At 38.1% G+C, this 25,351-nt stretch overlaps 1 protein-coding gene across 2 annotated transcripts in view; it reads left to right on the forward strand.

Annotated features, from left to right (window-relative positions):
• LOC306859793 (segment polarity protein dishevelled homolog DVL-1-like) overlaps window positions 1-25,351 on the forward strand; it is a 33,783-nt gene that overhangs the window by 5,783 nt on the left and 2,649 nt on the right. Inside the window, exons 2-14 of one of the 2 annotated variants that reach the window (XM_079401062.1) lie at window positions 3,125-3,194; window positions 10,348-10,469; window positions 14,869-14,981; window positions 18,995-19,133; window positions 19,385-19,484; window positions 19,566-19,635; window positions 19,839-19,978; window positions 21,514-21,590; window positions 21,687-21,754; window positions 21,881-21,958; window positions 22,050-22,184; window positions 22,322-22,489; window positions 23,068-23,286. In XM_079401062.1, coding sequence (XP_079257188.1) covers window positions 3,125-3,194; window positions 10,348-10,469; window positions 14,869-14,981; window positions 18,995-19,133; window positions 19,385-19,484; window positions 19,566-19,635; window positions 19,839-19,978; window positions 21,514-21,590; window positions 21,687-21,754; window positions 21,881-21,958; window positions 22,050-22,184; window positions 22,322-22,489; window positions 23,068-23,286 — 1,499 coding nt within the window. The remainder of the gene's footprint in view (window positions 1-3,124; window positions 3,195-10,347; window positions 10,470-14,868; window positions 14,982-18,994; window positions 19,134-19,384; window positions 19,485-19,565; window positions 19,636-19,838; window positions 19,979-21,513; window positions 21,591-21,686; window positions 21,755-21,880; window positions 21,959-22,049; window positions 22,185-22,321; window positions 22,490-23,067; window positions 23,287-25,351) is intronic. The other variant, XM_079401063.1, reaches the window with a different exon arrangement.

Consider the following 25,351-nt stretch of genomic DNA (forward strand, 5'->3'; position numbering starts at 1 on the left):
TTTTAGCTTCTTTTTTATTTTAATGTAAGCTTTTTTAAATATTTCATTTTAGCTTTTCATAGTTATTTCAGTTTTAGTACTTCAGTTTGTTCTTTACATGTATTTCAGTTAGTTGCCAAGGCGGCATTTCTATTTTTTGTATTTTTAAATTAGTTTTTCTTTTAAGAATCATTTTATTTCTGCTTTATTTAAGTTAATGAAAATATTTCTAACAGTTTTAAATGTAGCTAACAATAACAGCACTGGAACAACTTAGTAACACATAGCAACAAATTAACAACCATCCTTAGCAAGCTAGCATCGTGCTGGGGAGTTTAGCACAGGCTAGAACTGCTCAAATTGTAAATATAGTTCACCCAAAAATGTTGTTTACTCTCATGTTGTGCCAAACCTGTATGACTTTCTTTCTTCTGCAGAACACAAAAGAAGATATTTTGGACAATGTTTCAACAACACATTGACTTTTGACATTGATTTTTCAAAATATCATCTTTTGTATTACACAGAAGTTGGAATGACGAGTAAATGGCGATAAAACTTTCATTATGTGAACTATCCCTTTAAGAAAGCTTGTTAGATAGTTTCAAGACATTTTAAGCTTAAAGCTGATATTATTACCCAGAAGAACAGATTTATAGTCCAGTGTGTAACCAAAGGCGTTACCTCGCGAGTTTGGACAAACCACACTTCCTTATGGTCACCCCCCACACTCTTCGCTCTATGTTGCTGTATATTGTAAAGACCTCTTGAGAGGACACAAACACTTCCTACCCATGACTAGAGTTACACCCCAGTTTCCTGTGCTGGGCTCAGGGCACTCGAACAGACTGCAGCAGCTCTCCTTATTTTGTTACTCTTCCAACAAGACCATGTTATCATCATCCTTTAGTCCCGCTCAACTCACCTCCTCGGTCTCACAGCTGTGTGGGTGATGCGACCTGGAAATTCTGGAGGAGTGGAGAGGAAGACGTTATAATTACGACAGGATGCTGGATTTTCTCAAGTCATAATGTTCTGTCAACACATTTTAGCACTGCACAATATTGATTTTTGTTATGGTCAAAATATGATTAGTGATATTACATCTATTTTTTATTTATTCATTTAGCAGATGCTTTAATCCAGTGGGGATTTGGAGGAATTCTGCATCACAGGCAGTTCATCTTAAAGAGACAGTAACACAAGAAGTTAACAAAGGTTTAAAAATGTATTTTTAAAAATTTAGTGCATGGATGAAGAAGTGACAAAAAGCAGAGAGGAGGATGCCGCAAAGAGCTGTTCAGTCATGACGTCAGTTTGTAGGCAAACCCGGAGGGCTAATTAGCCATGTGTTCCCTCAGGAACTTCTAATGGGTTTTTAGAGTGGTTGTGTTTGATTTATGATTAAATAAGATCTGTGGTTACACTACTTGAAGACATTATTCCTTTAATAATCTATAACATCAGTTGCACATCAGCTGTCATATCTTAGATGTGAACTTTGTAACTTTATCGGATGTTTCTTGGATACAATTGCTCACATATTTGGTGTTTGGTATTTGAAGAATTTGAGAAATGTTTGAATTCATGTTGATCCGTCACTTTTGATTGTAGGTGCTAAACTTTGGGATCTTTCTGAAAACTAGGTTGGGAATAGAGGAAAATAAATACCAGAATCAAATGGTTTTTAGGATTTCTTGCAGTATGATTCCCAAACAAATGATTATTATGAATAGGTTCATATACAGCTTGACCAGAGTTGTGTGATTCCCAAACAAATGACTGATAAACAAAATAGCTAATTTTTTTAGTTTTTTTGTGAATCAAACAAAAACAGCACAGTGTAGTACAATTCTTGCACTATGTCTCTTTAAGAACTAGCTCTTTTAAGTGAATCAGAAACATACAGCACAACTAATATAGTAAGATTCCCAAAAAGTTACTTTAATGAACCAGTTCTTTTGAGTGAATCAAACAAATGAGCAACCAGTATAGCCTGACTCATAAACGAATGAATCTAATGAACCAGTTCTTTTTAGCAAATCAAACAAGTGCAGCATGACCATTGTAGTCTGATTCTTCAACAAATTATTCTATGATCTGTCTCTTTTTTGTTAATTAACAACATACAGCGTGGCCAGTGTAGATAGATTCCCAAATAAATTATTCTTATGAAGTGGTTCTTTTTAGTGAATGAAATAAATGCAATGCAATGTAGTCTGAATCCTGAAAGTCTTCTGAATTAGTGAATCAGAAATACAGCGTAAAGCCAGTGTAATCTGATTCGCAATGACTCTTAAGAGTAATTCTTTTTTTAAGGACTCAATGACAGTTATATCAGTCTGAGTAGTTGGTGAACACACAATTTAAGACTCACTTACTTAACAGCAAGTGGTTATATGTTGTACTTGCTGGCTTGGGAGAAATCATTTTAGTGTTTTTTTCACAAGCAAATATGTTCTATTTAGTAATTTTATTAGGTTTGTTATTAGATTGCATTTATGCAGCATTGAAAATATGTAAAATAAGGTAATACGTAAAAAAAGCCATTTAAAATGGCACTTACATTTTTTTCAGATTTGTTTATACCATCAGTTAAAATCTGAATGATCTTATGGCTGTTAACAGTACGGTCACAGATATATTGTGCATCCCCAGTAATCCTGTTTGGTCAGGCTACGAATGGAGCCTTAAGGGATTTTGCCATTCTCATGTGGTTTGTATGTGTGTGTATGGACTAGGCCTGTGCACAGTGACAGGAGACCAGCAGGTGTGTGACTGCTGAACCTCGACTGGGAGGGTTAAAGGGTAACTGTGTGGTATTTATGTAGGGAATTTACAGCCTGGGATAGACACTCTGCTAAAACACTCACTCACTCTATTAATAACCTCCTGTGCCCTGACACCCTTGCTGCACCTTTCACATATATAAATGTACCCACACTTGAATGTATAAATGTACAGATACTCTACCCTCAATACTCATAAACACTCACACACTTAGAGAAACATTAGATCTTCATTTATACTTCATTTAGACATGCTTTCAGTATGCCTCAGCTTTTGCAAATAGACGGGAACACTGGTGTTCAATCCTGGGTGCTGGTCTCACAGAGTCCCTAAAAGTTTGTGTTCTTTCCCGCAGAGTCGTCAAAGAAGAAATCTCTGATGATAACGCCAAGCTGCCCTGCTTCAACGGCAGAGTGGTGTCCTGGGTAAGTGAGACGGATGTGCCCTCCTCTCTGTTTTGGACAGATTGTGACATTATGAAATATCAGACTATCAACTCTGCTGAAAAAACCCCCAGATTAAAACAGCCTAAGCTTATTTGATGGTCTCTCAGGCCAGTCTGTTTGCTAGTTTTAGAGGAACATATAAAGAGAATAAATTGCTGTAGGAATGATTCTTATGAACCGGTTCCTTTTAGTGAATCAAGCAAATAGAATGCGAACAGTGTAGTCTAATTCCTGAACAAATGACAATTATGAACCGGTTCTTTTTAGTGAAACAAACAAATGCAGCACTACCAGTGTAGTGGGATTACTGAACAAGTGACTCTTGTGAACTAGTTCTTTTTAGTGAATAAACCAATAAAGCACTAGTGTAAACCGATTATTGAACGAATGTCTCAACTGGTTCGTTTTAGTGAATCAAACAAATACAACCCAAATTCCGGAAATGTAGGGACGTTTTTTAAATTTGAATAAAATGAAAACTAAAAGACTTTCAAATCACATGAGCCAATATTTTATTCACAATAGGACATAGAGAACATAACAAATGTTTAATCTTTGTTGAACCAAGATGGCGCCGAGCATGGCAGCCGTGTTGCGAGCTCCAAGAAAACTCTGCAGTTTTTCTTATGTTTTTTATGTTTTATTTGTTATTTTGTTGTTTCACGTGTTAGATGTTGTCAGTATAACTGTCTACGATAGACACACGCTTTTAAACATTGGTTCCTTCGTCGCGCAACGCAAACCGGACTTTGAGTTCCTGAACGCCGGCGCCTTGTTTACAGACACCGCATCAGAGCCCTTTGTCTGGGCTGCACGATCGCGACCGAAGAAACGCCGCCGGAAAAGGGGGAAGAGAGCCGGCGTCCTTGTCAGACTCAGACGCCGTCCCCTCCGACCTCCTCTCCCAACTATTTTGCTGGCTAACGTTCAGTCACTGGACAACAAACTCTGTGAACTGCGGGCACGCATCTCATACCAACGGGAAACAAGGGACTGCTGCATTATTTGCCTCACAGAAACCTGGATGTCGGCAGTGGTTCCAGACTCAGCCATCGAGCTCACGGGGTTCTCTGTGCACCGCTCGGACAGAACGAAAGAGCTCACAGGGAAAAGCAGAGGCGGGGGCGTCTGTTTCTTTATCAACAACTCGTGGTGTGATGAAAGGAACCTACACTCTATTAAATCCTCCTGCTCCCCTGATCTGGAATTTCATATGCTTCTGTGTCGACCATTCTGGCTACCGAGGGAATTTACAGCGATCATAATCACAGCTGTTTACATTCCCCCTCAAGCCAACACAGACCAGGCACTTAAGGAACTGTATGGGAATATAAGCGAGCAGGAAACCGCGTACCCAGATGCAGCGTTTATTGTTACGGGGGACTTCAACAAAGCCAACTTCAGAACAATAGCTCCAAAATACTTTCAACACATCACCATCAACACGCGTGGTGATCGTGTACTGGACCACTGCTACTCTCCATTCCGGGACGCCTACAAATCGCTCCCCCGCCCACCTTTCGGCAAATCGGACCACACTTCCGTTCTGCTCCTGCCTGCTTATAGGCAGAAACTGAAACGAGAAGCACCCGCCCTCAGGACAATTCAATGCTGGTCGGACCAATCAGACGCTATACTACAGGACTGTTTTGATCACGTGGACTGGGACATGTTCCGGGCAGCGTCTGATGACGACATAGAGGCGTACTCAGATACTGTAACGTGTTTCATCAGGAAGTGTGTAGAGGATGTAGTACCGACAAAAACAATCCGCATCTACCCCAACCAAAAACCGTGGATTAACAGCGATGTTCGAGCAGCCTTGTCAGCGCGGACATCTGCCTTTAAATCCGGAAACTCTGACGATCGCAAACAAGCCAGTTACGATCTCAGGAAATCAATCAAAGCTGCCAAACGACAATATAAAAACAAAGTTGAAGAACAATTCAAAACCAACAACGCAAGAAGCATGTGGCAGGGTATCAACAACATCACAGATTTCAGAGGGAATAAACCAGCTACTGTGAACATTGCCGCCTCTGTACCGGACGAACTTAATAACTTTTATGCTCGTTTCGAGGCTCACAACACCGCCCACACAGAGCGCGCTCCCGCGGCTGTAGCAGAAGAGGCGAGCGCACTTTCCTTTTCTGTCGCAGATGTAACCCGATCCTTCTGACGGGTGAACATCCGCAAGGCTGTGGGTCCCGATGGCATCCCAGGCCGTGTGCTCCGAGCATGCGCATTCCAACTGGCCGGGGTTTTCACAGACATTTTTAACCTTTCCCTCTCTCTGTCTGTGGTTCCCGCATGCTTCAAAAAATCCACCATTGTGCCCATACCAAAGAAAAATAAAATCACATGCTTGAATGACTGGAGGCCCATTGCTCTGACACCCATCTTCAGCAAGTGCTTTGAGAAACTCATCAGAGACTACATCTGCTCTGTGCTGCCTGACTCACTGGATCCCCTACAATTTGCATATCGCAGAAACCGTTCCACAGACGATGCTATTGCCTTCACCCTGCACACTGCTCTCTCCCACCTGGAAAATAAGAACACCTATGTGAGAATGCTGTTTGTGGACTACAGCTCAGCATTCAATACCATAGTGCCTGCCACACTGGTTGAGAAGCTCCAGACTCTGGGACTAAACGGATCTCTGTGCAGCTGGATCCTGGACTTCCTGACAGGCAGATGTCAGGTGGTCAGAATGGGCAACAACACTTCATCCCCGCTGACCCTCAACACTGGTGCTCCTCAGGGCTGCGTCCTCAGCCCACTCCTGTACTCCCTGTACACACACGACTGTACAGCAACACACAGCTCCAACGTCATCGTCAAATTTGCTGACGACACAACGGTGATAGGCCTGATCACTGACAACGATGAGATGGCCTACAGAGAGGAGGTGAGAACCCTGACTAAATGGTGTCAAGAGAACCACCTCTCACTCAACATCGACAAGACCAAGGAGCTGGTGGTGGACTTCAGGAGACAGAGCAGAGAACACACACCCATCACCATCGACATGACACCTGTGGAGCGAGTAAACAGCTTCAAATTCCTCGGTGTTCACATCACTGAGGATCTCACATGGTCCGCTCACACAGATGCAGTGCTGAAGAAGACACACCAACGCCTCTTCTTCCTGAGACGGCTGAGGAAGTTTGGAATGAACCCCAGCATCCTCAGATCATTCTACACCTGCACTGTGGAGAGCATCCTGACAGGCTGCATCACCGCCTGGTTTGGAAACAGCAATGCTGGCAACCGCAAAGCTCTGCAAAGGGTCGTGCGAACTGCCCGTCACATTGTTGGAGGTGAGCTTCCCTCCCTCCAGGACATCTACACCAGGCGGTGTATAAAGAAAGCCCGGAGGATCATCAGTGACTCCAGCCACCCGTCCCACAGACTGCTCTCTCTGCTGCCCTCAGGAAGACGTCTCCGCAGCATCCGATCCCGCACTAGCCGACTGAGGGATAGCTTTTTTCCTCAGGCTATCAGGCTAATGAACAGTCAAAACTAATATACCTACAGCATAATCCCACCTTACAGTATACGCACTGCACTTTAATCCCATACAGTTCAAACTGGACTACCAGTACACTACTGCACAAATACAACAATCTTTTTGCCAGCACCGGATACCATCCAATGCACATCCATGACATTTGCACATCCGGTTTATATATAATCTGCTGCATCTTCGCATATTACTGTGTGTATATAACGTAGAATGTGTACTACATACTGTGTATAATGTGTATCGGTAACTGTATGTCTGTCTAATAGTACACTGTGTGTACTGAGTATATGTATGTGTATATTACACATTGTCATCTGTATAAGTCTGTACGTATGTATGGTAATGTCTATATGTAAATTGTTTTTGCAGTGTCTGGAGCACGCTCTCAAGAATTTCACTCACGAAGGCACACGTGCTGTGGTGATGTGACAATAAAAGTGATTTGATTTGATTTTGATTTGATTTGAAATGTTACACTTTTATCCACTAAATGAGCTCATTGCAAATTTGATGCCTGCTGCAGGTCTCAAAAAAGTTGGCACGGGGTCAACAAAGGGCTGAAAAAGCAAGACATTTTGAAAAGATTCAGCTGGGAGAACATCTAGCAACTAATTAAGTTAATTGACATCAGGTCTGTAACATGATTAGCTATAAAAGGGATGTCTTAGAGAGGCAGAGTCTCTCAGAAGTAAAGATGGGCAGGGGCTCTCCAATCTGTGAAAGAGTGCATAAACAGATTGTGGAATACTTTTAAAAACAACATTCCTCAACATCAAATTGCAAAGGTTTTGCAAATCTCATTATCTATAGTGCATAACATCATCAAAAAAATTCAGAGAAACTGGAGAAATCTCTGTGCGTAAGGGACAAGGCCGAATACCTTTGTTGGATGCCCGTGGTCTTCGGGTCCTCAGACGACACTCATCGGGATCATTCTGTCATTGACATTACTAAATGGGCCCAGGAATACTTCCAGAAACCACTGTTAGTAAACACAATCTGCAGTGCCATCTGCAGATGCCAAGTAAAGCTCTATCATGCAAAAAGGAAGCCATATGTGAACATGGTCCAGAAGCGCCGTCGTGTCTTGTGGGCCAAGGATCATTTAAAATGGACTGTTTCAAAGTGGAAAAGTGTTCTATGGTCAGATGAGTCCAAATTTGACATTCTTGTTAGAAATCACGGATGCCATGTCCTCTGGGCTAAAGAGACCTTCCAGCGTGTTATCAGCGTTCAGTTCAAAAGCCAGCGTCTCTGATGGTATGGGGGTGTATAATTGTATACAGTGTGGGCAGCTTTCATGTTTTGGAAGGCACTGTGAATGCTGAAAGGTATATAAAGGTTTTATAGCAACATATGCTCCCCTCCAGACAATGTCTATTTCAGGGAAGGCCTTGTGTATTTCAGCAGGACAATGCAAAACCACATACTGCAGCTATTACAAGAGCATGGCCTCATAGTAGAAGAGTCCGGGTGTTGAATTGGCCTGCCTGCAGTCCAGATCTTTCACCTATAGAGAACATTTGGCACATCCTTAAATGGAAAATATGTCAAAGACAACCACAAACTCTTCAGCAGCTGGAAACCTATATCAGGCAAAAATGGGACCAAATTCCAACACCAAAACTTCAGAAACTCATAACCTCGATGCCCAGACGTCTTCAAACTGTTTTGAACAGAAGAGGAGATGCTACACCATGGTAAACATGCACCTGTCCCAACTAATCTGAGACCTGTTGCAGGCATCAAATTTGAAATGAGCTCATCTTGCATATAAAATTTTAAAATTTCTCAGTTTAAACATTTGTTATGTGATCTATGTTCTATTGTGAATAAAATATTGGCTCATGTGATTTGAAATTCTTTTAGTTTTCATTTTATTCAAATTTCATTTCCGGAATTCGGGTTGTACTGCAAGATCAGTGTGGCCCGATTCCTGAAATAGCGACTCTTGTGAAGTAGGAATTTTTATTGAATAAACCAAAACGCAACTAGTGTTGTCTGATTATTGAACAAATGTCTCTTATGAACTGGCTTATTTTAGTGAATCAAACAAATACAGCGCAACCAGTGTAGTCTGATTCTTGAACAGGTGACTCTATTGGTTTATTCACTAAAGCAACAGTCCAATAAAGTACAACCAGTGTCTTCTGATTCCTGAATAAGTGACTATTTTGAAGTAGTTATTTTTAGTGAATAAACCAATAAAGCGCAACTAATGTTATCTGATTATTGAACGAATGTCTCTTTTGAACTGGTTTATTTTAGTTTCTTTTTAGTGATTAAACCAATACAATGTGACCAGTGTAGTCTGATTCCTCAGTGACTCTTATGAATCAGCTCTTTTTTGTGAATCATTCAGGCGTTATTCAGCTGGCCAACCAAGTAAATAGATAAATACCAGCTTGGGTATTTAGGCTGGGAGACGATCTTAAACCAGTTAAAACCAGAATTAATTCACACTCCTGGTTTTATTGTAAACAGTGCATGTTGTTTATACAAATGATGTTTATGCTTATAATCTTTGATTAAAATGTTAAACTTGCTCTGCCTCTGAAACTTTCTGTTTTGTGTGATGACACCAAAGCCTTAATCATTTAACAATTACAGTATAAACCACTTTTCAAGATCTAATCACTACCCAAAGTCCGCTCTGACATTTTTGTCGTTGAATATGTCCTGTTTCATGTCACATTACAAAAGTAAAATGGACAGCAATCTGAATTAAACTCTGTGACCTAATTTGTATGAGTAAACTTCATACAAATAGAGGACTGTTTAAATATTTACACATGATAGTGCAGCAAACGCAAAGCATAATAATTAATTTGATAATGGCCTCTAAAATACACATCTACACAACTACAAGCAGGTTTTATACCCATAGAGTTGTGTAAAGTGGATGTGAGGTGCAAAATACAGGTTAGTGGACTCCAGCGAGCCTCCAGCTGCAGAGAGCTGCACAGACATGCTGAGAGACATGACATTGAGCTGGGCTGCACTAAAATATGTGCTTCACTGCCTGCTGTCCAAACACGGAGACCTTCAGTATACCATAACATGATCACTGCATAGTGCATTGGATTTCTGCCTTACTTCAAGGTTTTATCATTGGTTTGTGCAGATAATGAACAACAGTGTTTATAAGGTTATATCCTCATCTACTGCCAATTATTTGGATCATGAAAGCACTTTACCACATCATAAGGCTCCTTTTTTGTCTCTGATAGAATGAGGTGGAGTCGTCGGACTGCTCATAGAAATATTTGCAATTCTATTGCATGAAATTTAACTGGACCAACCTGATTTTTTGTGTGTGATTTCAGCAAAGCATGGATCAATAATGACACCATTGTGGTCATATTTTATTGCTGATTTGAAATATGTTGAAATGGCCGCCCAGGGCCTTTATTAAGAAGACTTGCCTTAAAGGGTCCATGTTTCACACTCCTGTCTTCTCAAACAAATGCACTCTCTTCTCTTCCTACTGCTGGTCTACTTATTTATGCAGGGCTAGTAGTTAGTCTGGAGAGTTTCTTCCTGAAGCCTTTGTGGGTAATTGTATGTGTGTGTGTGTGTGTGTGTGTGTGTGTTTGGCTGTAGTTGGTGTTGGCTGAAGGCACACACTCAGATGGGGGATCTCAGTGCACAGAAAGCCACAAAGAGCTGCCACCACCCTTGGAGCGAACTGGAGGGATTGGAGATTCCAGACCCCCCTCTTTCCAGTGAGTAATGCCATGCAAATAATTTGTCTGACATTTATTACTCACTTCTTAGGCCCGTAGTAAACCAGTAAAGGCAGTGAAGGACACTTATCCCATTATAACTGGATGCATGACAAATAAAGATAATGTAATGTATAAATTGAAGTCGGAGGGTCAAGTTCTTCATGTTGTTTTCATGTATTTTATACACATCTTAAAAGTTTTCAAACATACACTATCGTTCAAAAGTGTGGGGTCAGTATGATTAATACAACGTCTCCAAGCAACGTCTCCAAGATGCTTCAAGAAACCTACCTTCAAAGCTATAAAACTATGCGCAAGTGCACCTAGAACAAAAGCTGCTTTAAATGCAAAGGATAGTCATAACAAATGTTTTTTTATTTTATTTAGTTAATAGAAGTTAATTGATAAAGAAAATCATTGACAGGTTTTTTTTGTGTCTAAAGTGCCTAAAACTTTTAACAGTACTGTAGCTTTGCAGGTAGGTTTCTTGAAGCATCTTGGAGACGTTGTCACAGTTCTTCTGCATTTAGTCGGTCTCAGTTTGTTCTGTATCTTCATGTCATTCCAGACAGACTGGATGATGATGTTGTCAGACTCCTTGTGCAAACAAAAATCTCACTGGATTATTACAATTAATGGCAAAATGAATGTTTGGAAATGTAAACTGCTATATCCTACTGACACACTACAGCAAAATATAGAAATAACTGACTTAAAACCAATTTTTAGCTGGTGAAAATACTAGTGTTAATAATTTTGGCCACCACTGTATATATATAATCTTTATTTGCCCATAAGAAAGCAACATAAGAGACTTGTCCTCTCCACATGAGAGAATTAAAAAAAAATCTTAGCAACTCTTAGTAGTATTTTCTTTCAAGGTAAACTAATTTTTGAAGTCAAATATAAAGAATTATGAATATCACTGTTTTCAATATCCCAATATCATTGGGTCTTTTTATTGCACCTTTTAAGGCCTACAAAAAAGAAAAAAAGAAACGTTCAACATAGAAGAAGTGTACTCAAGTCATTGTATAAGTTGCATGTTTGCATTATATATGCATATGCATTGGGTTTTTGAATAACCAGACAAATACATCTGCAGATGTCTGCATGAATTCATAGAACACACACACACACACTCTTGACAAGCATTACAAAACCACTGATTTGATTTGTTCTGAGTTCCTGACCACAGTCACAGCAGTAGCAGATGTCTGTTATCCAGCTGGAGGGAAAATATCATTCTTGTCCTTTCGGGAGCCACATGTGTGAATCACAGTCCAATTGAAGCGCCTGTCTCTTGAGCTGCATTCTAATAGAACACATGTTTGCCTCACAAAGTTCAATGTGTTTGTTTGATTTGCCAGTATTCATGTGGTTAGGTCTTTAACCAGTCATGTAGCAATACCTTCCTCCACTCATACACAGCTGGCCACATAATAATTCATATTCTGGGTCAAATACCAGTTATAGCTTTTGTAAGATCAATATTTGTTTTAGTGATAGTCATGTTGGATTCATGAAAGAATCTTTCTTGGACCAATTTGTTCTAATTATTTTATTTAATCGACTCGCTGTTTCTTTATATCTCCTTTTGTGTATATATAAATAAACACAAAAAGAGATCTCTTGAACTATTTGCTACAATAAACACAATATTTGATGGAATTTATTCCATTTATTAGTGAAAATAAACCCATGAACTGCAGCTTTACTGCAAGAACAAAAGGCTCAAAAAACACTTTCACATTGTAAAGAAGGCTTTGAGAGTTGTGCGCTGCTGCATATCTGGTAATGTTGTGCCTACCACAAACACAGATTAAATATTCTCTTTGTTCATATTGAAGATGTTGAAGGCTAAATTTAGATCAATGAGCTTCAGGAATATTTTACAACAGCCTCTCTTTGTGCATCTGTTGCACCTGTTCACTTTTGTGAAAATCCTGCGATTTCTTATCTAATATTTGACTTTTTTTGTTGTAACCTTCTCACCTTACCGAAGAATTGTCACGACTTGTTTTCTGTAGTATCTAGTGCCATCTAGTGCCAGATGTGAAGGTGAACCACAGACTGCTTCCTTTCTCCCGTCAATCCTTTTCCCCAGTGTCTCTCCAACAGACTAACAGCCAATTTTGCATGAAATTAATATGAACGTTTCTCCCTCAAGAAATCTCCCTCATTTCCATTATAAAAGCTTCGCTGTAAGCATTAGTAAGTAACCAAATGTTATCCTCTGCCTGCTATCTTTATGCTGTGCATTATTTATTGGTCCTCCTGAATAAATTTGGTAGGGTGAGGAGAGTATGTTTTCGGCTGTCCCTTGAGCAGCTAATCCGGATTAGTGGACATTAAAAGCACCCGTCTCCGTTGCCCCGCGGGCTCTGCAGGGTGACACAGCTGCCTCGGTCTCCCCCAGGACTGAACCGTCTGGTCCGTCTGCCCCCTGTACTCACAGAGTACAAGATATGTGCATTAAATGCATCAGTTGGTATTTAATAGCATTGTATGTAAATGTATTTTACAGTGATTTCAGAATTTTGTTCATTTTGGGGTATTATTTGTAAGCCATTAGAAATCAGGCAATTATATTTGAATTGTTTTTTAAATTTTTTAAATGTTTTTTTTTTTTACTTTGCATTTGAGCAACAAAACAAATAGTGATTTCTCTCATTTTAAAATTCCACAAGAATTTATATTTTGCTGTCCTAATTATGCATAATTATATAAAGGCATCTTTAAACAGCTGAGTTAAGACTGCTCAGTGCCTGCTCAAGATTCAGTGTGAAAACACAAAGCCAGACTAAATTATGCTTGTTATGTGTTCAGTTTTAGTAGCATTAAACAGTCTAGACCTAAATGGCACTACAGAAGTACCTCTGTGCCACCTTTTGCATTAGAAGCTTTTTTATTATTTTCATTTAGCTTTGTTTCTCCCTCCAGTTTGGTTTCAACACAGACCTGTGTCCCAGAATTCTGTCTTAACCGTTGAGATCCACTGATTTAATGCATGGATACTGGTGTATTAATTGATGTACTTTTGGTAAATTATCACAATACTGCTGAAGTAACAGGCTCTATCCAGCAGAGAGAGACATTATCACACTGCTTTGTGTTTGAGCTAATTTTGCTTGAGGGGTGGGACTTTCCTTTTTGGTATGTGGATGCAAGTAAACTTTAGGAAGATACAATTTTCTGGCTCGAAATCATTCAAGCATTATCTATTTGTTTTGTTTAAGATATTTTCCCCTAAATAGTATCCTAATATTACAAACATCACTGGATATACACAAGCCTTATAACATAACTATATAAATTTATTGTATGTTCTCTTTGGGCTAATATAATATAGAAACAGATTTGAAATACAGAGAAATATGGCAAAACCTTGTTCATTCTTAAGATGTGAATACATGTCAGTTGTTATACACTGCTTTCAAATGAAATTATAACTTAAATGGATGAATCTACATCTGTGTAAATTTATTTTCTGGAAAAACCCTTGAAGGGATATGACAGAAAAAATTAAATAAAAATAATCAATTAGAAGCAGACAGCTGGTAAGCACTATTTGCATTGTTATAGTGGTCAGTTTATTAAAAGAGTTATGCAAAACGAGTAACGGTAATAATATGCAAATAAAATCTCTACTAAATGTGTACTGCCTATTTTCTGTAGGTAGTAATAGTGTGGCAGTCATTTATATTTATATGTATTTATGCTTTTATCCAAAGTGACTTACGTTGCATTCAAGATTGCATTTATGCATTGCTTGGAAACTGAACCAATGATCCTGGGTGCGGGGTTTTATTCTAAAATACATACATACTTTCTCAGTCTCACAGTCATTATGCTATCTGTTTTTTTTCTTCCAGGGGACCCATGCGAAAATGACAGATTTTTTTCTCATGTGTTATCATGTGTTAGCATCTTTGCATGTGTCACAGCGAGCTGTTCTCACCAACCTCATATTTCTTTTCTGCCCTGAGCATTCTAACCACTCTGCTAGAATAACTAGCCTTTGGCATATCTGCGTACACTTATTCATTCCTACACTGCATCGTGGCCCCATTTACCCCCAACCGCAGCCCTGCAGGATTTGAAACTCCTGGGCTGCAGTTCATCTCAGCTGGTCCTAAACACTTTTTACCATACATTCTCAGCTTTGAATAACTAGTGACAGCTGCTGAAAATGCTCGGCTGTAAATCATATACTTCTAAACAATGAAATATCTGTTGGCGATGAAATTGAATGTTGGTAATCATAATTTCAGAAGGTTTCCCAGAACAATTTATCTACTTTTGTGGCCAAGTGTATTATGACTCAGCATAATAGAGATGGTTTCGAGACTATATAATAAAGACCTCTCTTTTTGTGTGTGTATGTGTGTACTAGTGCCAATGCGGTGAGCAGTCGGGATGGGTTGGACACTGAAACAGGGACGGAGTCTCTCCAGAGCCAGCGGAGAGAGCGGGAGAGGGAGCGAGCTCACAGGAGGGCACGAGAAAGTGAGTGACTTTGAACAATACTCTGCAAAACAGACCAGTTCTCACACTATATTCACATCGCATATCATGTGCCGGGGAAACATATGATACATATGATATTATTTGTAAAGAGAGTTCTTACCCCAGGTGTTTTCCCCAGGCGATGAATGTCTGGCAGAAGAATGAAATATTCCAAGCACAGGCACACGAGACAAAAAAAACAAAACAAAAAAACAGCATTTTAGTTGGTAAGCTGTTTTAGGACAGCTACTGCTAAGGTAACAATATTTATAGGTGGGCCATTACAAAACGTGTTTCTTTTGTAAGGTGAGTTTAATAGTGCAAATTTAAAAAAAAAAAATTAAATAGTTCTATGAAATTATGTTTTTAACAAAACATAAGATAAATATATTTCAAAAAGTGATTAACTTCCTAACACTTTCCTAAAAGGGTGGTGATATTTTGTTTTCTTTATGGAGATAATTAAATCATTAATTTACAAGGGAAAAGTATGGTCACTTGATTCTGATTCCTTGCTGAATAAGATATTGTTCTTAAGTGAATAAGTAATGACATAATTTTCCTCTAATACTCCTTTAACGTCATCGCTTCAACTTAAACACTTTCAAATCTCTAGAATTTGTTACAGGGTGTTGCAGGATGTAGTTGATTTTTTCCCCCAGCATATTTCCCAGCTTTCTGTGGTTGTTTGCTGGAAGTTTGCTTGTTTTAAACCAGTACAGAAAGTTTATTTTTGTTGGTGTGCATGCTGACTTGAGCTCTGGGTAAAGAGAGGTCACTTGGAAATTTAAAAGCTTCCTTTTGCACAGAAAAATATTCTGTCATCAGCAAAAAATGTTCTTGGCTCCTTATAGGTACTTTTGCCTGCAATGAGAGAAGATTAAAGGTGTGTGTGTGTGTTGTCAATAGATTTTAAGGTGATTGAAAATGCCCCAGCTACATCTAGAATGTCTACATTGCTGAACCTGATTATCATAGTTGATTTCCTCAGCCTCTTACTGTATAGAAAAGTACAGGATTGCTTCCTTCTCATACTATCTGATGTATTTGTGGAAGCCCCGCTGTTTCTCCAGTTCTGTCCACTGGAATCATTTCATGCTCTTTCTCTCTATTTCTCCTGCTGTTTGCACCTCATCAGTGCCAAGTGCATTCATTAGTGAAGCTTCATTAGCAGCGACACCGTCAGACACAAGAGACAGATGGAGGTGTTTGTGTGTGTGTGTTTGTGTTTGTGTGCTCGCTGAAGATACTGATGATTTATGGATATTTGTTGAACCTCTGTGTTTCCGACTGTCTGCTAGAGACATCATTCCCCATGGAGTGTTTTGTAGTGTCAGTACTTTCAGTTTGTTGCTCCCCAACACTTGATGGTTTAATGGTTGTGATCCAAACTGTACTTGGGTTTTTTGAGTCTGTCTTTGAAGTAAAGCATCTTCATTCGCTATTAGCATATGTATGTCTGGAGCAGTCGTGTAACTGTGCGCTGTATCTCTGGAGGTTTTGGATGTAGAGCGTGTGAGAAATATGTCAGGTCAGCTCCCCTTTTCTTCTCCAGAAATAGTCATGCATAGTAGAGCTGTTAAACCCAGAAAGTTATCATGATAGATTCTGAAGATTAATGTTTAAAAATATACATTAATAACACACACATGCATGTATTTGATACTGAAGCCTGGAGGAATGATGCTGAATATTAAGCTTTACAATCAAATATAAATATATATATTTGTTAGTATTATTATTTGACGTACAAATGCACACATTCCTTTCTCTGATAAGGACAAATCTAATATTATATTTCTCACTATTGATTTGTTTTTAGTTTAATTTGTAATAAAGTTTTATTTAGCTCTTAGTTTACAAAAGCAGAGTCACCTTTTCATTACAAAAGCAACAAATGCAAAATTCAGATGGCTTTTGCACTCACTTTCTGTCAATCTCGCAGAGTCAGAGGGTGATTTGTCAAGGTTGTCCCAGTGCTGACCTCTGCTGGGTGTGACTGGATGAAAAATATGTGTTTGCTTATTAAGGACAGGTGTGTGCCCTAGGGGCAGAAGGAGTGAGAGAGGAGATCTCTTTTCTAGCCTCAGGCACTTATCTATTAACCATGCTGAGCCACCGATATTCAGTTTCCATTTTGCTGTTTGGTGTACATGTAGGTGTTGATTTGTTTTGGGTTTGGCTCGTCTGTAGGTTAAGCTAGATTTCGTGTTGTGTGGTGTTTTGCTGTCATCGTGAATGCACAACAAAATGACAGTTTTCTGTGTGCACAGCTTTACCGTTAAAGTCATCAGTTATCAGTGGCAGCAGTGCCCAGAGGCTTATATGTGAGTAGCGTAGACTGCACCCTCGCTCAGGGCTTGTTCATTGTCTTACACACTCCTGTGCCGTTAAAGTGGAAACTGATGCGGGGACATATTTGATAGACAGTTGAGTTCCCGCGTGAAGGAGGTTACATTTCATTGAGCCCTTGATATGTTGCAAGCTAATGAGAGGTGCAGCACTGTAATGAAAACTGTGCAGCAGCAGAGGTAAGACAAATGCATCTCTCTGATAACAAGAGTATTTTTAAGTTTAAGATAAATTTTATCATGAATGTTAGGATTTCTTTTTACTTTTTGTACACCACCCCGTATAATTAATTTGAACTAGTGTTGTATGCAAAGAAAAAAAAATTAGTTGTGTGGTTAAAATCTCTGTTGCATGTTGATACAAATACAGTTTTTATGTGTAGTTGGAATGAATTACTGATAAAGTAAAATACATTCAGTAAAGTTATAGATATAGATTGTAATCTTGTTGCTGTGCAATTTTTTCTAAATTAAATGGTAATCATAAAGTATATATTTATAATATACTAGCCTATATAATGTTACATCTGTAAAATAATATCCTGTCAAATCCTGTGTCTATAAGTATATTCTACTTACCATATAAAAGTTTACTTAAGATTTATTATAATCTCTTGATCAGTAGTATTATTCAGTAGTGAATTAACTGGACTAGGAAACATTAGAAATAGTTCAGCAAATATTAAAGGATTTAGGCCTTTTATAAAAAGCATTTTAGACTTTTTATAGCCTGTTTTGATTTTAGTATGAATATATTCTTCACTTACATTAATATTGCGCTTCACAGGCATGGTCATCTCCTGAAGTCAGAGAAGGAACATTACCAGAGATTTGTTTTGGTGCCCATATCTTAAGCAAATCTTCATCTTCATCTTCATCTTCTGTTATTTCTCTTTCCTGACGTCTAACGCATACTAAAGTGAGCCTAAAGGGACTCTGGAGAGGCTATAAATGCATTACCCACCTGTGGACTATCCTTTCTGAAAAAAAAGAGGGCTACTGATAGGCTGCAGGCGTGCAGCTCATCTTGCCACAGGCCTGTGCTTGTACCCTTGATCGTTGGGGTGAAACCGTTGTCCTGTGAACTCACACATGGCATGGAATGATAGAGCTTCCTCAGTGTGTGAAGAGCCAAATATGGTTGGATAATATAGCTGTGTCTGATTTGTGCGTATGAGTGGCTATGTGGAAGGTAATGGTCTGAAATGGCCACTCCTGCAGTACTGGAATGTTTCGGTCGCTCTCGGGGTCCACAGCGCTCTTATCGTTTGGTCAGACCATTTCAGCGCATCCGATGCCACCCAGAGACACAGCTTCGTCCTTGTCTCTGTATGTATACCCCAGCATGTTTTTTGACTGATGTGATGGTTTCCAGAAGCGAATAACTTCATAAACCTTCAGTTCTTCAGCATAAAGCCCATTTGAGTATTATGACTGCACACTTTCATCCATAGATTGTTTGAAACTTTTAAATGGACGAGGGTTCAATTCCTTTTAAACAAAGACTGTCTTTATAAGTTCATTATCAAGAAAACACTTTCCTGTTTATCAAATTTGTCATTCAGTGCTATTGTGCCTTTCCCAGAATTATGTACTGTATTCTGTCTTTGAAGTATTGTTTTTCCTCAGCTTTTAAACAATGTCTTTTTTGTTTTGTCTCAGTCCCTCGTGTGAATGGTCACTCGAAATCAGAGCGGGCGAATCGTGACTTAGCTGTTGGCTATGACAGTGCATCAGTGATGAGCAGTGAGCTGGAATCCAGCTCTTTTATCGACAGTGAGGAGGATGAGGATGCCAGCAGGTCAGACATTACTCAGTGTTTCATTTCCCTGGAACATGTTTGGCTGAGAGTGCAGGATTCATTTCCTTTCAAACAATGACTGTATTCATTTGCCCACTGATATGAATTGACAACTTGAACTGACCTCAAAACTGAACTCATATTGGAGATCATGTTTGACCACTAAAATAAAGCCCTTATAGTTTCATAATAACATGCTGCTTTATTAGTGTAGCATTGATCTCTGCTGTGATCTCTCATTTTTTCTGAAGCCACAGACTTAGCAGTTCAACCGAGCAGAGCTCTTCATCACACCTCATGCGTAGACACAAACGCCGACGACGGAGGCAGAAAGTCACCAAAATGGACAGGGTGAGAATGTGGAGGAAAAAGTAGACATCTCTACACGTTTGTGTTTGATCTGTACTAATCTTTTATATGTTCTTTTTACAGTCCTCGTCCTTCAGTAGTATTACAGACTCCACAATGAGCCTCAACATTATCACTGTCACTCTCAATATGGGTAAGAACTTATTCACTATTAGATCACCCTGTTCTTTTTCCCATCATCCATCCCTTGTCTCCTCCCTCTTATCTCTTATCTTTCAACTGCACCTGCTTAATAAACCGAACCTCCCGTATTTCAAGGTCTAGTGTGCACAGTGTGGTCTAAATAAAGATGAACACGGCATTGGAAATTCACAGCCTTATCTCTCTTTCTCACAGAGAAATACAACTTCTTGGGTATCAGTATAGTGGGTCAGAGTAATGACAGAGGAGACGGAGGCATCTATATTGGCTCTATTATGAAAGGTGGAGCGGTGGCGGCTGACGGCAGGATTGAGCCTGGAGACATGCTGTTACAGGTGAAATGATCAGCAGTCTGAAACCACTTTCAAGGGGGACCTAGACACTGGTCTAATACACTTTTAGGAAGATTTCTCCCCTATTGTAAGTCGCTTTGGATAAAAGCGTCTGCCAAATGACTAAATATAAATGTAAGATTAAAAATGATAAAATGTGCTCCCTAATAATTGCCAGTATCCACAATGTTACTTAAAGGGGAATTCTGTCATGATTTACTCACCCTCATGTCATTCTATTAGGTAAATACCACTTCAATTTTAACACCAGGAAAATCATTTTATATATATCTTCAATGTCACTGCGACATTGTCAAATTTAATAGATAAATTTCACTTTCAATGATTACTTGAACAGAACTGAAACTGGCCTGTTATTGTAAGTCTCTTCTCGTTTTAGTTTCTAAATGCACTTGTGGAATTGTCAAGGTTTGGGTCACCTCCCAGTGTTGTTGACTTATTGTGCTCCACTCCCTTTCCTTCCTGCTATATGACCTTTTTGTGTCAATGACCGCAAAGGACAGAGTGGTGCTTTCAAGTCTTTTGTCATTTATTTACATAACAAAGGGGTTTTCCTCACCCTGGTGATCTGATTTAAAAACCATAATGGTTAGATGACCCTGTGCTATTAGGTGAATTTTGCAAAATGATGTCCAAATGACCATAAAACGTCACATATGTAAACAAACAGGCAGTTTGGTAGACTAAGAAACTGTGGCTTTTTTAAAGTAAAAAAACCTTAGTCATTATTTACTCACCAACTTGTTCCAAACTCATTTGAATTCATTTCTATTGATATACATAAAAAGAGATATCCTGTTCATCCTTTTTTACGCAATTACAATGAATTAGTAGTAAAAATGCACTATAAAAAAGTCCATATTACTTAATTCACTGTTATATATAATAGCTTTATGTGAGGAACAAGTTGACTTACATTTTGGTCTTTTTGTCACACAAAGCTATCAGATTTCAGAATATAGTTCATATAGTCATTTGTTCCACTTTTATAATACCTTTATGGAGCATCTTAGTTCCACACCTAGTTTCCATTCACCTTTGTTTTATTGAAGAGTGGCCAGGATTCTCTTCATTCACCTTTTATGTTCCATAGAAGAAACTCGAATGAGATTTGTAGTCATTTTTTGACTATTTTTTTATTTATAATAATTGTATTATTCATTATTTTATTTATTAAATGTATTATTTTATTAATAATCATTATAATTATTATTTTGTTTTACTATTTAAAGTCAGTAAATAATAATAATAAAAAAATTAGTTTGATTATTTTTTTTTTTAGGTGTACTGACCTTTAAATTCCTCAAATAAGAAAATATATATATTGTTATATATAAAAACTTGTAGTGGAGGAGCTTCTGCAAATAATACAATAACAATAATGACGCTGCACAATAGTTGCATTTAAACTCATAGGGACTATTGTTGATAAATTTTCAAGCAATTTTCAAGTAAAAATACCCAAAAACCTTCATCTGAAGTAATGCATCAAATAATGGGAGGTTTAATTTCCTCAGGTCAATGACGTGAACTTTGAGAACATGAGTAATGATGATGCTGTCAGGATTCTACGGGAGATTGTCTCCAAACCTGGGTGAGATTGGATGTTACACCTCAGTTGATTGATACATTTTCAGTGAATCTGTATGCTCTCTTTAACACGGTTTCGTGTTTCATTTGTCCTCTACAGGCCGATAAGCCTAACAGTGGCGAAATGTTGGGACCCCTCTCCTAGAAGCTACTTCACCATTCCTAGAGGTACCTACTGCCTGCCATTATAGCAGCTAAATTGTAGACATGAAGACCCATGCTGTGTTCATCCAGTTCAGTTTTTGGATCAGTTTTATTGGATTGTACTTAAATTGTCTGTCTGTCTGTCCTCAGCCGAGCCGGTGAGACCAATCGACCCTGCTGCCTGGATCTCACACACTACTGCACTTTCTGGGCCATTCCCCCATTACGGTATGATCAAAGTCACTGTTCTAGAGATCATCTGGTAATAGAATGGCAGATTTATGATGCTCAACACTGTAATTTTTCTCTCATTTCACAGAGTTTGATGACCTCCCCATTTCAGTGTCAAAAACAGACATGGCAACTATAGTAAAAGTTATGCAGCTACCAGATTCAGGCTTGGAGATTAGAGACCGAATGTGGTTGAAGATCACTATAGCCAATGCTGTCATCGGTTTGTGCATTTCTTTGCTGTGGTTTAAATTTGTTGGGTGGGAGATACTTTCCTTAGCATCTAGTTTTTGGTAGATGTTTTGTATAATCAATGTAATCTGTGTTATTTTTCTCATTTGCTCAATCTCTGTGTTCCAGGGGCTGATGTTGTCGACTGGTTGTTCTCACGGGTGGAGGGCTTCAAGGACCGTCGAGATGCTCGAAAATATGCCAGCAGTTTGTTGAAACACGGCTACCTGAGACACACAGTCAATAAAATCACCTTCTCGGAGCAGTGCTACTACACCTTTGGAGACCTGTGCCAAAGTACAGTGAACACACACTTGAGTTGATAAAGATTCTCTTATTAACTTTTATATTACCAAGGCTACATTTATTTGATCAAAAACAGTAATATTGTAAAATATTATTAGAATTAAAATAACTGTGTTCAATTGTAATGTATTTTGAAATGTCATTTATTCATGTGATGGCAAAGCTGAATTTCAACAGCCAATACACCAGCTTTTAGTGTTGCATGTTCCTTTAGAAATCATACTAATATGCTGAATTTGTGCTTAAGAAAAATTTCAGATTATTGTCAGTATTAAAAACCCTGATTGTGTCTTTACTATCACTTTTGATCAATTTAATGTATCTTTGCTGAATAATAGTATTAATTTCTGTCAAAAAAAAGAAAAGAAATGACCAACCCCACCAATTTATTAACACTAGTGTACCTTTAATACATTAAGATAAGATCTGGCTTAAAGGTTAAAGTCAAAGATTTGGTGCTTAGCGTCATAAACCGTCATTAATAATACTACAATTAAAATGACGTGAAATAAAGATAATTGTAATTATTCTGTTATTCTGTAATTATTCTGTAATTATTCTGTTTTCAGATATGGCTTCTCTCAATCTGAACGAGGGATCTAGTGGTGGGGGCTCTGACCAGGATGGTCTCGCTCCTCTTCCTCCAGCAGGAACCAACCCCTGGCCTCTCGGCGGTCAGCCCTACCCTTACCCAGGTTACCCCGCTCCTCCACCGGGCTTCCCTCCTGGATACTCGGACCCTTGCCACAGTTTTCACAGTGGCAGTGCTGGCAGCCAACAGAGCGAAGGTGGGTGTTGTTTGTGTGTAAGAGAGAGCAATAAATGATGCACTTATGGATATAAGGGAAAACCCCTTTCCACACTCGTCCCCACACACAATCCCGTGAGCTTCCTGTGTGACTTTTTCTTTCGGTTTCAGGTGTGCCTAATGATGTTTAGTAACAACTATTACATTAGTAACTGCTCGGATGTATTGTAAATGGAATTTACTACAGTAAAATGGAAACCGTCAGTGGGTTTGTTGTAAATCTGCATGTGGGGTGTTTAGGTACAATGCTACAATATATTCATGGCAGATTGAGTTTTGCTTTCAGTACCTGAATGAACACGGCACCCAGCCAGAATGACATCATTGACACAAGACTAGTAAATCATGTGCACATATTTGCATGATTAGACCACTTTTCAGTTTGTCCATTTATTCAGAAAGTATTTAAAATATTAAGTTTTAAAAATCAACAATTTTTTCATATTGGCAGTTGATACTCATGTAAATCAAATGCATAGTAATTAATTAGTCAGGTAAACTAGAAATAAACAAAGGCTGATGTTACATTCATGAAATTTATCTATAATGTGAATGATTATAATTGATGTGTAATTTCATTTAAGGTACGAGACATATTATAAGTTAAAGATTTAGGACAGACTTTAATATTGACACCTGCATGACAAAGTTTTGACAAATACATTTTAATAAACATTAAACCCTAAAGATATACTACACAAACAGGAACAATTCTGATGTTTTTGTAGTATTGCTTCTAAATTGCCCAAAACAATACAAAAATATTTAAAGAAGATATAATGATTATTAATTATTTGATGTAATGTAAATAAAATCGCATAATATATAATAATACATGAGTAATATAGATAAATCATAATCATAAAATAGCATTAATTAATTACTTTTTCTATAACTTTCTCAAAACATTTTTAAAATATCTTTAAACTTTTATTTATATAAGTGCTGTCAAAATTAATCGCATCCAAAATAAATTTTTGTTTGCATAATATATGTGTGTACTGTATATTTATTATGTATATATAAATACACACACATGCAGTATATATTTTGAAAATATTTACATGTGTATATACATTTATACATTTATATTCTTATATTTTATATTATATATTAATATATAAACATAACACATTTTTCATAAATATATACATGCATGTGTTTGTATTTATATATACAGTACATAATATATATACACAGTATACACACATATTATGTAAGAAAAACATTTATTTTGGATGCGATTAATTGTGATTAATCTTGACAGCACTAATCGTTATATATATATATTTTTTTTTTTTGTTTATATATCAAACTTTATTTATATATGTGAGAATTTATTTTTATCTTTATCATTTTTACATTTGAGTGTTACAATTATCCTTTCTTTAAATTAAATGACTTTATTTATTGAATTTAAAAAAAAGTAAATAATGAAACAGTAAGACTTTTTAACAGTAAGACTAAATCAAGATCTCAAATGCCAACAATTTTTTTTTTCCAATTATTCCATTTCCAGAGCTTCATCATTGTCGCTGTATTCACTTGGATATTCCATATACGTGGTATGGCCAGACTTTTAAATCATTTACACTGCTTATGCCACCCTTTGAATAAATGTGCATGGTGGAGTTAGTACAGAGTTGGGAATGGGAATGTGAATCAGTAATAATGCAAAGGTCATTGATCGTAATGACTTTTTTAACACCGCTCCAACATACTCAAGTTTGGTCGCTTTGGGAAGCATAACATATGGTGGCATCATAAAAACTGGTGTGCAGGTGTTTTTTTTGAAGAGCTTGTTGGTATATTCTGTGTGGGAGTGTTAGATGGAAGATCTGGTTGGGCAACATGTCGTAATTCTGATATTCCCTCTGTTTTTGCTGGCCGTCTATAGACTGATGGAATTTTCTTCTATTCACGGGGTATCCGGTAAGATTAGCACTCTCATTTAAACGTCCTCCCGCCCCACCTTTTCTCCTTGACATCTTTTTATTCCAGTGGTTTGTCATCATATGGCATATGAATCATTGGGGTGGCCATTG

Source organism: Barbus barbus (genome assembly GCF_936440315.1).
Source record: "Barbus barbus genome assembly, chromosome: 40".
NCBI lineage: Eukaryota > Metazoa > Chordata > Actinopteri > Cypriniformes > Cyprinidae > Barbus > Barbus barbus.